A 15,347-nucleotide genomic window follows, 5' to 3' on the forward strand; every position below is an offset into this window, starting at 1 on the left:
GACTACCGGTATTGAAGTCAGCCAATGCATACCCCCCTTGGATTACATACCTCAGCGCATGTAGATGAAATGTGGGTTGAGAGAGCTCAGTCATCTTTCCTAACAACCCATCTTCCTTCTCTTCCACTTCTCTTTTTCTGTCCTTTGTTCCTATGTAATGCCGGGGCCACGGCAGGGCTGCAGCGCAGGGCCAAGTAATGCTCAGCTTGGTTTTTTTCCACTACAGTCAGCCATATTGAAGGAATGTCATACGGTAAAGAGAGGGGTCACCCTCTGGGGAAGCAGATTTTATTAAATTAAATATAAAATTGCCCATAAGGCAACAATCACCCCTATATAGTCCTACACAGATAGTACAAAACATACCATTTAACGTATTTATTAAAAAATAGGGATGTCAGAAGAGCCGAAAGGTCCTTTTTAGGGGTACATTCACATGCGAGGGGGGGAACCTGCTGAGAATTCTATCATGATTCCGCAGCAAAATCTATGATGAAATTAAAGTAAAATGTCTGCATGTTACACACGCGGATTTGTACAGATTTGTATGGAATTCACCCCAGTTTTAATCAGTAGTGACAATCCACAGTATAAATTAATATACTACGGATGTGAAATCCGCAACGCAGGTCAATTTACACTGCAGGTTTTACATGCGACATGTGGAGGACATTTAGAAAAAGCGCATCTACTTTGCTGCAACTGAAACGCGCTGCAGATTTTGCACATAACTCCGCGGTGTATGCAAAACGTGAACAGTCATTAGGATTTTAAAAAAAAACAAAAACAAAGTCCTTGGAAGTTTTTAATTCCTTCGTAATCTTCTTTTTCGATCCGACGTCCATTTTGGATGACAATATTCCTATATAGTAAGGCACATTTGGATGAAAGCGAGTCCGAGGTCCACGCCTGCATTACATACAGCTAGAAGGCGAACGTTTCAGTCCGTAATCCCAGGACAGCTGCCGCTTTCTACGGATCGCACAGGCAGCACGGGAAGAACAACGTGAGAAATGCGACTCCACACTCCACTCAGTTTGTCAACATCCATTTCATGGTGCGCACTAACTTCCGAGTTAGCAAACCGTTCCCAAAGAAGGTCCTTCACTTTCTCTTCCACCTCCGTGAACGAAAGGTCCTCCTCCAGTGACGGTTCTTCCAGGAGTACCGTGAGCACGAGGGCCACATCTTTGAAGGCGGCATTCTCATGATCACAGTATTTATAGAGGATGAGTAAGGAACCGGGGGGTAATGTTTCTAAGCGGTACAAGACCGCCGCCCGACTATCAGACTGGAAGCCTGAACTTAGTTCGTCGTCTATCTGCATCTTGCTGGTGGCACTATCATATTTGGACTTAGATGGTCCATTAACAATTAACCATTTGGCACCAAGGGAGTTGGCATAGGACTTTGCAAGACGTTTGCTCACACAACGTAAGGTCTGTTCCCCATCTTGGGCTGCAGTGAGGATTAGTATAGAAGGCGCGCTCGGATCAGATGCGTTAAGGTGTTTATGTAGTATTTTTTCACTTCTAAACCACAAACCTTCATACTGTCCGGGGAAATCCTTCTTAAGGCTCGCAACTTCTTTAAAAAAAATTTCGAGTTTAGATGGTTTGTGGGCTGGAGGTTGTCCTTTCCACGGGTAGAGAAAATATACTAAAGCCACCACCACCAAAACTGTAAAGCCACCTAAACAGGGGAGAGAAGATAGGACATTTTAGTAGGACCCAAATAAGGGAGATGGAACAATACCTCCGCAGCGCCACCTATTGGAAGGAAGCATTCCTTCAAATCAATGTTAGACTCTTTATACAAGCCTTGTGACAATGTTACAAGGCTTGTATAAAGAGTTTAACATTGATGCGGAGGTATTGCTCCATCTCAGTGTTTGCATATTGCCCAGAGGAGCATGAATGGCCTTTTAAGTCTCCTCACTCACTGCTCTCCCTAAGGAGAAAAGATAGCGTTTCTGACCCAGTAGACCCCAAGGAACAGTAGTTTATGTCTAAGAGTCGTTTAGGTGAGCCAATTTCTCATTTAAACGAGCCAATGACGTCAGAGTTAGCTCGGGCAGACAGTTTGTACAGGCAGATACGTCGTTAACGCGTTCAAACGAGAAATTGTTCAGTCGTTCACATTCGCTGTATAAAGGATCGTTATTTAAACTGAATGATAAGTGAATGAGCCAATGATGATAAGGGTGCCCATCAGGTCATCCCAGTGATAATCATGAGCATGGTTAAACATCTAATACAGCATCTACCGAAAGGGGTTATTTCAAGAAAATAACTTGTAACTAGAGATGAGCGAGTATACTCGCTAAGGCACATTACTCGAGCGAGTAGTGCCTTAGCCGAGTATCTCCCCGCTTGTCTCTAAAGATTCGGGAGCCGGCGGGGGTGGGGAGCGTCGGGGGAGAGCGAGGAGGAACGGAGGGGAGATCTCTCTCTCCCGCTCTCCCCCCCCCGCAACTCACCTGTCAATCTTTAGAGACGAGCGGGGAGATACTAGGCTAAGGCACTACTCGCTCGAGTAATGTGCCTTAGCGAGTATACTCGCTCATCTCTAGTTGTAACCTATCCACAGCACCTGATAGGTGATGATCCAATTGCTGAGACCCAAGTGTCCCCGTATGCAGTAGTGGTCACGTAGGTGTACTGTAGGGGCGGTCCCATCGAGTAGTGACCACCACTCTATTCATACATGGACACTCAGGACCCCCGCTTTCAGACACTTATCTCATAGATAGGGTAAGAAATTATTTAATGGCATAACTCCACAGTATATTATTTTGTGGACAGTCTTTTTTCCTACAGTCACTCATCAATATTCAATTTGCTACATTGAAAAATATGCAGCGCTCCCAAATAGATCAGGTGCACTTGTGTCTCTTCATCCAAAAGTGTGGTTTTTAGTTGTTTTGTGCGGACTTTTGTCAAGCCATGACAAAATGGTGAGAAAAAAAATGTATATATTTAAAGAGGTTTCAGTAAATTGCTTATAGAATACCTGCACTTTCACTTTGGAGTGTTTCTGCTCCGTTGGCCATTTTTTAGCTCCTTCCAGCAGCTAATGACAGCCCTATATAGCGTTATACAGGGCCCTTCTTCATATGCCGGAAGGAGCTGCAAATGGCCGACAGAGCAGAAGCCCTCCAAAGTGAAAGTGCAGGTACTCTTTAAGGAACACCAGATAAATATTTCATTGTAATCAAGTACAATATCTCAACAATATCAATCAATGCAATATAGAAGTGCAATGCTGTGATAAATAGAGATGAGCGAGCACCCAAATGCTCGGGTCCGCGTTATTCGAGCTTTTCGTAAAATTAGAGAGCTCTACTCCAGTAACGAACCCCATTGGCTACAATGGGAGACTCGAGCATTTTTGTATGTGGGACGCAGGAGGTAACGAGCACCATCGAGTACGCCAATACTCGAACGAGCATCAAGCTTGCCAGATATGTTCGCTCAACTCTAGTGATGAAATGTATCCATCTATTAGTGGGTAGATCCCTTATCTAGATGATGCAAAGAGATCCAGAATGTAAGCCATAGGATGGGTCTTGATGAGCGAGCTTACCCCGGATCCAACCGCTGACAGATGGATAAAGCAATTTTAAATTATGTATGAATTTCATCACATTATTGTACGAGGATCCTTAAGAGATATATAATGATTGATATAGAGATATAGATATATTTGTCACCTTGTACTTTATTACTAGGATGAAATATTTATATGGTATCACTTTGAGATTAATTAAGCAATTTACTGAAATTTCTTTAGCTATATTTTTGTATCACTGCTGATTTATAGTTTGACGAATGTCCCAGTGAGAAGAATGAAACGTTGAATTTTGGGTGACTAGACACCATTGTACCTGATCTATTTTGGAATACCCAGTCTTCAAGGTTATATATTGCCCTTGGACGAAGGCTGTGATTCGCCCCCTTTGCCGCACGGACTCTTTCACAGAGCGCTGCTCTTTTTTTCTTGGAATTAATCAATTTATTTGGTAACATTTCTTACCGATCATCCAATATCTTGTAGGGAGTTTCTTTTCAATGATAATGCCCGTCTGTGTCTTCTGTTCACCAAACTTGTTCGTGGTGCCTATCTGCGACACTTGTGCCCCAGAAGACTTGCCGATGGTGCAAGGCTCTAGTGTGCCAGACATTGGTGACGGTTCAGGTTCTGCACTAGAATGGGTGAGCGGTCTGCGCCTTAATTCATTCCGGGCTTCAAACTCTTGTTTTCCAGCGGTATTAATCTGTGACTCTTCCTTGCTTGTACACTTGTCTCCTAGAGACTCTGCCCGACTAGACTTGTCTGCAGGGCTTTCACCTAAAAATGTCTTTATGGCATACACATGTGGCTCTTCCTCTCCAAAACACGTGTCTGTGATGCTTGTCTGAAACTTTGGGTGACTTGAAGCTTTGTCTGTGACATCCTCCTGGGACGTTTCCTTGTCAGAAAACATATCTGTGATGCTTGCTTGTGACTGAAGCCCACCAGGCATGCCTGCAGAGCCAGTCTCTGCCTCCGGCCCACCGAGAGACGCGTTTGTGTTGCTCCATTGTGACTTTTGCTCACCAGGCTTGTCTTTAGTGCCCATCTGTGACCCTGGCTCACCTGAAGCTTTGTCTGCAACATTCTCCTGTGACTTCTGCTCTCCAAAAGCTTTGTTCGTAGTCCTCGCTGGTGACTGTGGCTCACCTGTATACTTTTCTGCAGTGTTCACCTGTGGCTTTTCATTGGCAAAAGACTTGTTTGTGGTGCTTACTTGTGACTCTGGCTCACTAGAAGAATCGGCTGTAGTGGCTGGCGGTGCCTCTTCCTCTCCAGACATGTCTACGGTGCCCGTTTGTGACTCACTAGAAGAATCGGCTGTGGTGGCTGGCGGTGCCTCTTCCTCTCCAGACATGTCTACGGTGCCCGTTTGTGACTCACTAGAAGAATCGGCTGTGGTGGCTGGCGGTGCCTCTTCCTCACGAGACACACCTGTGGTGCCAATTTGTGCCTCATTAGAAGTATCAGCTGTGGTGGCTGGCGGTGCCTCTTCCTCACCAGACATGTCTGCGGTGCCCGTCTGTGACTCTAGCTCGTCTCTTGCATGGATTTGTTCCTTTTCCTCACCAAAAGGCTCATCTGAGGTGCCCGCATGTGACTTTTCTGCAAGAGCACACCTGGCTGTAGAGCTTACATGTAGTTCTGGCTCACGAGAAGCCTCGTTTGATGCGACCGGCTGTGACTTTTCCTTCTCAGGAGACTTGTCTGCGGTGCTCATCTGTGACTTTGGCTCATCTGAAGATTTCTCTGCAGCGCCTACTTGTGACATTTCCTCATCAAAGACTTAGAGTATATTGCAGTGGTTATGTCTTAAGACACCGATGTGGTAAGCTGTACAAGTGTCCAGAAAATAAACACGCTTTATCAGGAGTATCCTGCGGTCCACTGTTTCATCATATACTGGATTCTGTTCAAGGGGAGAAACAGAGGAAAAAGACTTATGAGAAAAATGTAGGTCTACACGCAATTGTTTGGTAATTTCTTTGCATTAATATTAAAAACTTTGAGCACTGAAGGATTTTAGGATGATGGACCATAACTCTCATTACTGGAATTCTCCTTTAATTTTAACATGGCGGACTACAGAATTGTATATCACCTAAAGAACAAAACTAATTCAAGTCGTCTGTAACATTTTCTGCATATGCTGGCATATTATCTAGATTACACAACCTGTAAGTCATTAAATGGAACCTGTCACCAGTTCATACTGCCAGAACCACAGACAGCATGAACCCGGGACGGATCTGCTCATTTGGGGCTTGTACATTCTATTCCAAAAATGCTGCTGCCTTTCGGGGGAAAAAAACCCAGAAAACAACTACTTAGAAATCTGATTCGGAGCTCCAAGTCAAAGAGGTAGGCCGGCCGTGCAGGCTCTCCCCGCCTGCAGCATCAAGAGCGACAGCTCCTCGTCCTGTGTCTGTAGGGAAGGGCAGTCAGTCAGTCTTGATGCTGCGGGTGGGGAGAGTCTGTGTGGCCACCTCTTTGACTCAGAGCTCTATTCTAGCTCAACTCTGAGTTAGATTTCTAAACAGTTTTTTTTTCCTGAAATGCAGAATAAAGCATAGATCGGCCGAATGGGTGTATCTATCCCGGGTTCATGCTGCCCCATAGTTCCACAGGTTCACTGTAAATGCTCTGAATTTTACCTGCCCATAAAAAATACTATGTACAGTTATATGAAAAAGTAAGGACACCCGGTGTAATTTTTTATTTTTTTTGTCTACAAATATGGACATAGGAATACTTGATCAAACAGACATGGGGACTGTACGGAGTAGATTCAGCAGACGAGCCCTCTCCATTGACAAATATATGAGCAAGTCACAGATGTTGCCAGGTAAACAAAGCTCAGCCCAGACGACCATAGCAGTGGTGGCGCTGGGCTGGCAGGGAATCAAACTGGTGAATCTAACTTCTTTATTTTACATTAGCTACCTTTACTCAAAAACTATGGCTCAAACATCTCCTTTATGGGTGCCTGTAAACATAATAGAATGGTGCCACGTGGCTGGTACCATGTGGCAAGTCTATGTGTGTGCACTGCATGCAGAGAGCAGTCAGATGCACGGACAGAGCAGCCGCTTCACGGGCGGCTAGCAAAGGAACAGGGGGGCAGGCAAGTATGAAGAGCACCCCCTGATGTATAAGCTCATTAACTCAGTTTATGGTGTTCATAGGACCTGATGGGTTCCTGTTAAACCTCCAAAACCTAAATTGAAATCACAACAGGATGCTGTTGGAGGATCTGTAGCAGGCTGTGCATGCAAGAGACCCCTCAAATATGGCACAGATGAAAAATGATCATGTAAATATAAGAAAGACCTGCTGGGCCTTGCTCATGCCAAAGGATGCAATATTAAAAAAGTGATGTGGATTTTGATTACAGCCCCTTATGTGAAGAGGTTAAATCTGCATTGAATACACAGCATGAGAAAATCTGCATTCCTGTTCACATGTAAAGTGTAGTCACACCGGAGACCGCAGGGTTTTTGCATCTGTTTTACATGCGCCTTTTTGGCACTGCTCTGCATTCCCCCCTGTGGTTTCCACCTTCCATGTAATCCCCATTGTAATATACATTGACAATGGATCGCACTCGCATGCAAATCGACAGTTCACATAGAAAATAATGGGCGATTCTTGAGCAGGAATTACATGAAAACAGGACATGCAGCGACTTCTCAAATTTGGACTATCATTCCAAGTGAAAAAAAAAAATCACGTGTGAATTAACCCATTCAAATGAATAGTTCTTTTCCTGTGCGAGTTCTATCCATCGTGGAATCAGACAGAACTCGTGCGGGAAAATCGCCTGCGGGAATACAGCCTAAGGGCTCATACCCACTTGTGGTTTTTTAACGTGACTTTCTACTGTTAAAAACGCATTACAAGTTGGCGCTTCGCAATTTTTGTGCGATGCGTTTTTAACATTAGAAAGTCCGACAATTGTGTGAAAAAAATGCAGGGATATCGCAGCTTTAAAAAAAACGCAAGTGGGTGATCACCCTAAGGGCTTATTCATGCTTGCAATATTATCATGCGAGTTTTGTGTGTTGCGATGTGCATAAAAATTGCGTGAATATGAAATCCATTCTTTAAATTTTTTTTTTCAATCGCAGAATGTCCCATCTTTTGGCATTTCCTCAGAACGCCTCGCGCTTTGTTTTAATTGGAACCTAAAAAGACATCGCATGCAAGTGTAAGGTTTCCCATTGAAATCGATGGGAAACACTTGCGATCGTCTAGCGCATGTTAAACACTCACGTGAGAATCGCAGTGTCATAGAAGTGCTGCAATGTGCAATTGGCTTCAATGGGAAACATTACAGTTGCACGCACATCGTACGGCCTGTGACATCTCTTTAGGTTCCATTGAAAATAATGGGTGAGGCATTCTGAGGGAACGCTAAAAGATAGGACATGCTGCGATTGGAAGGGCATATTCGCACCAGTTTTGCGCGTTGAGAAACGTACAAAACTTTTCGCTGGTTTATATGTAGCCTCACAGGGATTTTTGTGCAGATTCTGACATGGATTCCAACTCCTTGAAGAGGTAAAATCCACATTGAAAATCTGCATTAAAAAAAAAAATTTAAAAAATCACGTTAGGGTACACGCACACGGGCTTTTTTTCCATCCGATTTTCATATTTAAAAAAAATATATAATTTCGCAAATCAGACAAAATATCACCTATTCATCTGAACGGGTGAATGCCATTAAGCTCATTTTAAACAGAAGTACAAGTGAGCCGGATGGAATTATGATATTAGACAGACATGGATGCCTACCTTTAAATATCAGGACGCCCACTGTATCGCAGCGCCAAGGTCACAGCTTCGGTCTCCAGGTACTTCTGTTTCCTCCTTCACTGCTGATTCTTACACTGAAACGAAAGCAAAGTTAGACAATAAGCCGCGTCAGGAAGGAAGGTGCCACCTGATGTGCAGCCCAACTAAAGGGAAGGGTCGGGACGGCTGACTCATCCAGGAGATCAGCAATCGCTTACACAGGCAGCACAAGGAGTGTGAAGCCAAGGCAGCACTTTATTCAAGACATACATGTAACACATAACACTATGCTAGAGCCAATGCAGAAGGGGTTAAAGGGCATCACAGGTCTCAGGTAGCATACATGATACACAGCGCCAATTCCAGAGACTCCGAGGAGTTAACCCTTTATATGTTAAAAATACTACAAAAAGTAAAGTGTATAATAATAATAATAATAATAATAATAATGAAAACTGATTATAAACAAACAGTATCAAAACCGTATGCAAGGATGGGACCCACCGATGGAGCCAGGAAGCAGCCCGGCGCGTTTCTTTTTTTTTTTTTCCTCAAGGTATCAAACACTGCCAAATGATCACATAACGGGAAAATGGTGCAGCACTCAGAGCGGCGCATATACAGGAATTCGCAAGTGAAAGGACACCCGATAGAGGTTGGAGCGAGAGCAATACGAGGCTGGGCAGCAAAAGCCAAATTGTCGCCATCTAGCAGCAAACATCTGATAAAATACCGCAATATAGTTCAATAAAAGTGATATGCATATATGAAATATCAGGGCATCCCACGACAAATAACCACCAAAACTGAAGAAAGAACAAGGGAGAAAACAAGAAGACGACTTATTTTAGGTTCGGTGCAATAAGTGATGTGAAAAACAAGCAGGTCAGGCAGTCCGTTAGGACGCACCAAAGTGCAAAGGTGAAAAAAAATAAAATGAGGGTGAAACCCTGCAAAAATGATAACAGAAATAGTCAATTACCATCAGAACCCATCCATATCCCATATAGATAACGTACACAGAAGTGCGTATAACAAAGTGCTGAGGGACGATGTAATAACCAGACCGTCCGCTGATCCGCCGGTGTGTGCACACAGCGAGGGGCACAAAACACGGAAAGTGAGGCGGCCGCAAACTGTAAACAAAAACATAAAACTAGTATTGTGGCGGTGCGAACGAATGGGCGTTTGCTGCCTGGCCTCATTTGCGGCTTCGTATACGAATATGACCCTGTGGTCTGCGCTCGCTCCAACTGCTGAGTGCCCGTTATTGGTCGTAAATTCCTGCACATGCGGCACTCTATATGCAGCGCCATTTTCCTGTCATGTGATTAATCGGTGGGGTATAGCAGGAGGTCTGGGAGCGTTTGTGTGTCACCCCTGGAGAATGGAAACGAAACGCACATGGGGTGCCCCCTGCCTCCATCGAGGAGTCCTACCCTGATATACAGGTTTGCGGTGTGCTGTATAAACCGCTGATGTGAGAGCGCTAGTATCCTGAATGAAATCTGCTGCGGATACCTGGAGCATTTCTGCAAAAGATACGGCGTAGGCGGATGGGAAAATCTGCAGCAGGACTACAATCTGCGGATATTTTACGCTACGACCGAGCGGGCGGGTTACCATATACTGTACTTAGTGGCACAATTTGTGTGGATTCTGCAACTGAAAATCCGGAACAAATACTCAGTGTCCCTCTGAAAGGCCACAAAAAGATAGAAGTTTGATTGTATTTTTTTTTGTTTTTTTTTAAATAAAAAAGTATTTAAAAAAAACAACAACAAAAAAAATCATCTGATTAACTCCTAGTGTGAATGAGCTCTTAGCCCTCCGGTAGCTGCAGGGGGTAATCCATTGTTGTGCTGTGTGGTTTTTATAATCCTCAGTGGGGTCATTATCCTACGCAGATTTTCTAGCGCTACATGTGAACGGGGCACACGAAATACCACAGTTATCTGGATGCAGAATGGTGGCAAATCTGCTGAGTATTTAGGTGCGGAATCAGTATGTGAATCCTCAGCTAATCCTGAATGTGTCAACATACTCTATACGGGCAAGCAGCAAACAGTATCAGCGATAGAAGTGGCAACCACCACCTCTGTGATGGTCTGCTGCGCCACTCCCCCCCCCCCCCCACTACAGACAAATGGCCTGCCACGCACCCCCCCCCCCCCTCTCCTCCTGCGGGCAAGTGGCCTGCCATGCAAACCCCCCCCCCCCTCCCGCGGGCAAGTGACCTGCCATGCAAACCCCCCCCCCCTCCCGCGGGCAAGTGACCTGCCATGCAAACCCCCCCCCCCCTCCCGCGGGCAAGTGACCTGCCATGCAAACCCCCCCCCCCCCCTCCCGCGGGCAAGTGACCTGCTATGCAAACCCCCCCCCCCCTCCCGCGGGCAAGTGACCTGCCATGCAAACCCCCCCCCCCTCCCGCGGGCAAGTGACCTGCCATGCAAACCCCCCCCCCTCCCGCGGGCAAGTGACCTGCCATGCAACCCCCCCCTCCTCCTGCGGGCAAGTGGCCTGCCATGCTACCCCCCCCCCTCCTTCTGCGGGCAAGTGGCCTGCCATGCAACCCCCCCCCCCTACCCCTGCGGGCAAGTGGCCTGCCATGCAAACCCCCCCTACGGGCAAGTGGCCTGCCATGCAACCCCCCTCCTCCTGCGGGCAAGTGGCCTGCCATGCTACCCCCCCCTCCTTCTGCGGGCAAGTGGCCTGCCATGCTACCCCCCCTCCTTCTGCGGGCACGTGGCCTGCCATGCAACCCCCCCCCTCCTTCTGTGGGCACGTGGCCTGCCATGCAACCCCCCCCTCCTTCTGCGGGCACGTGGCCTGCCATGCAACCCCCCCACCCTACACCTGCGGGCAAGTGGCCTGCCATGCAACCCCCCCCACCCCTGCGGGCAAGTGGCCTGCCATGCAACCCCCCCCCTACCCCTGCGGGCAAGTGGCCTGCCATGCAACCCCCCCCCTCCTTCTGCGGGCAAGTGGCCTGCCATGCAACCCCCCCCCTCCTCCTTCTGCGGGCAAGTGGCCTGCCACGCAACCCCCCCCCCCCTCCTCCTTCTGCGGGCAAGTGGCCTGCCACGCAACCTCCCCCCTCTCCTTCTGCGGGCAAGTGGCCTGCCACGCAACCTCCCCCCTCTCCTTCTGCGGGCAAGTGGCCTGCCACGCAACCTCCCCCCTCTCCTTCTGCGGGCAAGTGGCCTGCCACGCAACCCCCCCCCCCCTCCTTCTGCGGGCAAGTGGCCTGCCACGCAACCCCCCCCTCCTTCTGCGGGCAAGTGGCCTGCCATGCAACCCCCCCTACTCCTTCTGCGGGCACGTGGCCTGCCATGCAACCCCCCCCTCCTCCTTCTGCGGGCACGTGGCCTGCCATGCAACCCCTCCCCCCTCCTCCTTCTGCGGGCACGTGGCCTGCCATGCAACCCCCCCTCTTCCTGCCAGCAGGTGGCCTGCCACGAGAACCCTCCCCCTTCTCCTCCTGCGGGCAATTGGCCTGCCACGCGAACCCCCCCCTCTCCTTCTGCGGGCAAGTGGCCTGCCACGCAACCCCCCCCCCCCTCTCCTTCTGCGGGCAAGTGGCCTGCCACGCAACCCCCCTCTCCTTCTGCGGGCAAGTGGCCTGCCACGCAACCTCCCCCCTCTCCTTCTGTGGGCAAGTGGCCTGCCACGCAACCCCCCCCCTCCTTCTGCGGGCAAGTGGCCTGCTACGCAACCCGTCCCCCTCCTTCTGCGGGCAAGTGGCCTGCTACGCAACCCCCCCCCCTCCTTCTGCGGGCAAGTGGCCTGCCATGCAACCCCCCCCCCCTACGGGCAAGTGGCCTGCCATGCAACCCCCCCCCCTCCTCCTGCGGGCAAGTGGCCTGCCATGCTACCCCCCCCCCCCCCTCCTTCTGCGGGCAAGTGGCCTGCCATGCAACCCCCCCCCTCCTTCTGCGAGCACGTGGCCTGCCATGCAACCCCCCCCCTCCTTCTGCGGGCACGTGGCCTGCCATGCAACCCCCCCCCCTCCTTCTGCGGGCACGTGGCCTGCCATGCAACACCCCCCTCCTTCTGCGGGCACGTGGCCTGCCATGCAACCCCCCCTACCCCTGCGGGCAAGTGGCGTGCCATGCAACCCCCCCTACACCTGCGGGCAAGTGGCCTGCCATGCAACCCCCCCCCTACCCTTGCGGGCAAGTGGCCTGCCATGCAACCCCCCCCCCTACCCCTGCGGGCAAGTGGCCTGCCATGCAACCCACCCCCCCTACCCCTGCGGGCAAGTGGCCTGCCATGCTACCCTCCTCCTTCTGCGGGCAAGTGGCCTGCCATGCAAACCCCCCCCCCCCCTCCTTCTGCGGGCAAGTGGCCTGCCATGCAAACCCCCCCCTCCTTCTGCGGGCAAGTGGCCTGCCATGCAAACCCCCCACCCTCCTTCTGCGGGCACGTGGCCTGCCATGCAACCCCCCCCCTCCTCCTTCTGCGGGCACGTGGCCTGCCATGCAACCCCCCCCCCCTCCTCCTTCTGCGGGCACGTGGCCTGCCATGCAACCCCCCCCTACCCCTGCGGGCAAGTGGCCTGCCATGCTACCCCCCTCCTTCTGCGGGCAAGTGGCCTGCCATGCTACCCCCCCCCCCCCTCCTTCTGCGGGCAAGTGGCCTGCCATGCAACCCCCCCCTCTCCTTCTGCGGGCAAGTGGCCTGCCACGCAACCCCCACCCCTCCTTCTGCGGGCAAGTGGCCTGCTACGCAAACTCCCCCCCCCTCCCCATCCTCCTCCTTCTGCGGGCAGGTGGCCTGCCACGCAACCCCTCTCTCCTTCTGCGGGCAGGTGTGCTGCCACGCAACCCCTTCCTCCTTCTGCGGGCAGGTGTGCTGCCACGCAACCCCACCCCCCTCCCCCTACTGCGGGCAAGTTGCCTGCCATGCAACCCCCCTTCTGCAAGCAAGTGGCATGCCACGCAACCACCACCTCTGCGGGCAAGTGGCATGCCACGCAACCACCACCTCCGCAGGCAAGTGGCCTGCCCTGCCAACCAACCCCGCGGGCAAGTGGCAGCCACCAGCAGGCAGCAACAGAACAGCGAAGTGGCGTCAGTCCATACATAGCTCCAGAGTGTCCGAGTTTCGAAGAATTAGCCCCAGTTTAGATTCGGATGCCTCTTTGGTGATACAACGCCCGTCTACAACAGATGAGCAGCAGTGCCATGTGGTCCCCCGTCACGGCGTGTTACTACTCAGTCCACATGTGTGACGTTACAGGCCGTGTTCACACACACAATTCACGGTGTATTTATCCTGCGCAAAATTGGAAATTAATCCCAAACCGCCGGACAGGAAGCGGCTGCTGCGTTCCATTTAACATCAGTTGTAGCAAATAAACAACCGGAGGGAAAACCATCTGAGCTGCCATGTAGGCACCGGCGAGCCCTCCTCACCCCCCTGTACCAGGGCAGCACAGATCTGCAAGGAGACTGCAATACCTGTGAAAATCATAGGCCGATTAACCCTTTACCTCCAAGCCCAGGAAGTCACACAGTGCCCTCCTGAGATGGCCTTTACCCCCCAGGGATGTAGATAAGCCCCATCTTCCCTCCAGCCCGGTCCTCCACCCCTGCACCGCGAATCATACCAACCTGCCGCTACTCCCCCATCTTTGCTGAGTTTCGAAATCCAAGCTGTCATAAACTTGCATGCATACCGGAAGTGCCCGCCGCCCGTGCACAGCGGCTTCATTCCCGGTGCAGTCGGAATATCTCTCCCCCATGAAACATGTCTGTCAGAGAACAGTTCCTAACCAGGAAGTAAGGCGCAGTAAACACACCCCGCGCTGCTCTCGTGCGGACGGATACTTCGTGGCTTGCAACAAGGAGCGGGAAAGATGACTTCTCGGAGGAAAGCAGCAAATCCCGGTAAGTGGATGGGGACCGGCTACAGGGGGACGCCGGGGAACATGGCAGCAGGGGGACAACTGGCATTGGAGACGAAAGTGCGACAGTGCCAGAAACAACGGCCGGCGTGATGTATATAATAACCACGTCATTACTAGTGTGATATAGTGCCGCTGCTCTGTATATAGCAGGGGTGTAATATGGCTGGAGGTGGGGCTGCTGCACTCCCTACCACCATTCATTCTCACAGCCCCCTTATGACCCATATGGTTATGACTCCTTATATGACTCCCTATAGACATCAACAGTTTTTATTTGTAACTGATTCTGCTATTTTTATACAGATTGGGGTGATTTATTAGGACCGGCGCCATTCTCCCCTCGGGGCACCAGATTTCTGCACGTGGCGCGGTGGTAGTAAGGGCGGCTCGCACCAGCGGCGTATCATTGCGTATTACGCACATGTAATACGTGGTGAACGGAGTCAGTGAAAGTTCGTTGATTTTCATCGGTTCACACTTGCGTACGTTCATTGCGTATAACACATACGTAGAAGAGCGCAGTGTCTTTTATTTTACGGCGTATCACACGAGAGCGCGCTATTGTCTACGGGCGCTTAATAAGCGCTGTACATGCGCAATGACATTTTAAAAAAAAGGAAACGGAAGACGGTGCGTGAGATACGTCGTCATGCGTGGACAAAAATCGCTGCCATATTCAGCGACATGCCCGCACACAGCGGTAAGATGCTGCGCCATACACGTGGTATCTTACCATCCGCTTGTGTGAGCCCGGCATTATGCTGAGTGTGGCGCTGGCGTCCTAACCGCTTCTTCGAATCCTTTCCCACCTGGTGGATAACGTTCTGCCGCACGGCGTCTTTATACCAAGAAAACACTAATTATTGTTTTGTTTTTTAATTGCATAGAAAAAGCGTAAAACTGAATATATTTTCGTATCGCCGCTGGCTGCCCTTTATTTTCATAGGTAAAATGCCCACTTGGCACAACGCCGGGCTTTGGCTGCAGTTGGCACCGACTTGTTATTGCATGTTAGTTTGTTTGTTTTTTATTTTTTCATTACAACATGTTGCCAAAAAGTCACAAA

The 15,347-nt window shown here is 50.0% G+C and overlaps 2 protein-coding genes across 4 annotated transcripts in view; one reads left to right on the forward strand and one right to left on the reverse strand.

Annotated features, from left to right (window-relative positions):
• Positions 1-269: 269 nt before the first annotated feature.
• LOC136621737 (torsin-1A-interacting protein 2-like) lies at positions 270-14,115 on the reverse strand. Its single transcript, XM_066597423.1, has 4 exons — positions 13,986-14,115; positions 8,371-8,465; positions 4,036-5,482; positions 270-1,692 (listed from the first exon to the last, which is right to left on the reverse strand). Exons 3-4 carry the CDS (start codon positions 5,342-5,344, stop codon positions 941-943), a joined length of 2,061 nt encoding a protein of 686 aa, XP_066453520.1. The 5' UTR covers positions 5,345-5,482; positions 8,371-8,465; positions 13,986-14,115; the 3' UTR covers positions 270-940.
• The window catches only part of LOC136621738 (torsin-1A-interacting protein 1-like), a 42,479-nt gene continuing 41,246 nt past the window's right edge, over positions 14,115-15,347 (forward strand). For 2 of the 3 annotated variants that reach the window (XM_066597425.1, XM_066597426.1), the window contains exon 1: positions 14,115-14,261. In XM_066597425.1, the coding sequence (XP_066453522.1) occupies positions 14,231-14,261 (31 nt within the window). In that variant the 5' untranslated portion in view covers positions 14,115-14,230. The remainder of the gene's footprint in view (positions 14,262-15,347) is intronic. The other variant, XM_066597424.1, reaches the window with a different exon arrangement.

The sequence above is a fragment of the Eleutherodactylus coqui genome, chromosome 3, assembly GCF_035609145.1.
Source record: "Eleutherodactylus coqui strain aEleCoq1 chromosome 3, aEleCoq1.hap1, whole genome shotgun sequence".
NCBI classification, from domain to species: domain Eukaryota; kingdom Metazoa; phylum Chordata; class Amphibia; order Anura; family Eleutherodactylidae; genus Eleutherodactylus; species Eleutherodactylus coqui.

What these genes read in the sequence shown, in the direction of transcription:
- LOC136621737 (XM_066597423.1), bottom strand. Translation starts at nt 5,344, where the DNA reads ATGTCACAAGTAGGCGCTGCAGAGAAATCTTCAGATGAGCCAAAGTCA. An exon ending in TACAAGATATTGGATGATCG is followed by an intron (nt 1,693 to 4,035) that starts GTAAGAAATGTT and finishes TCCCCTGTTTAG; the next exon opens with GTGGCTTTACAGTTTTGGTG.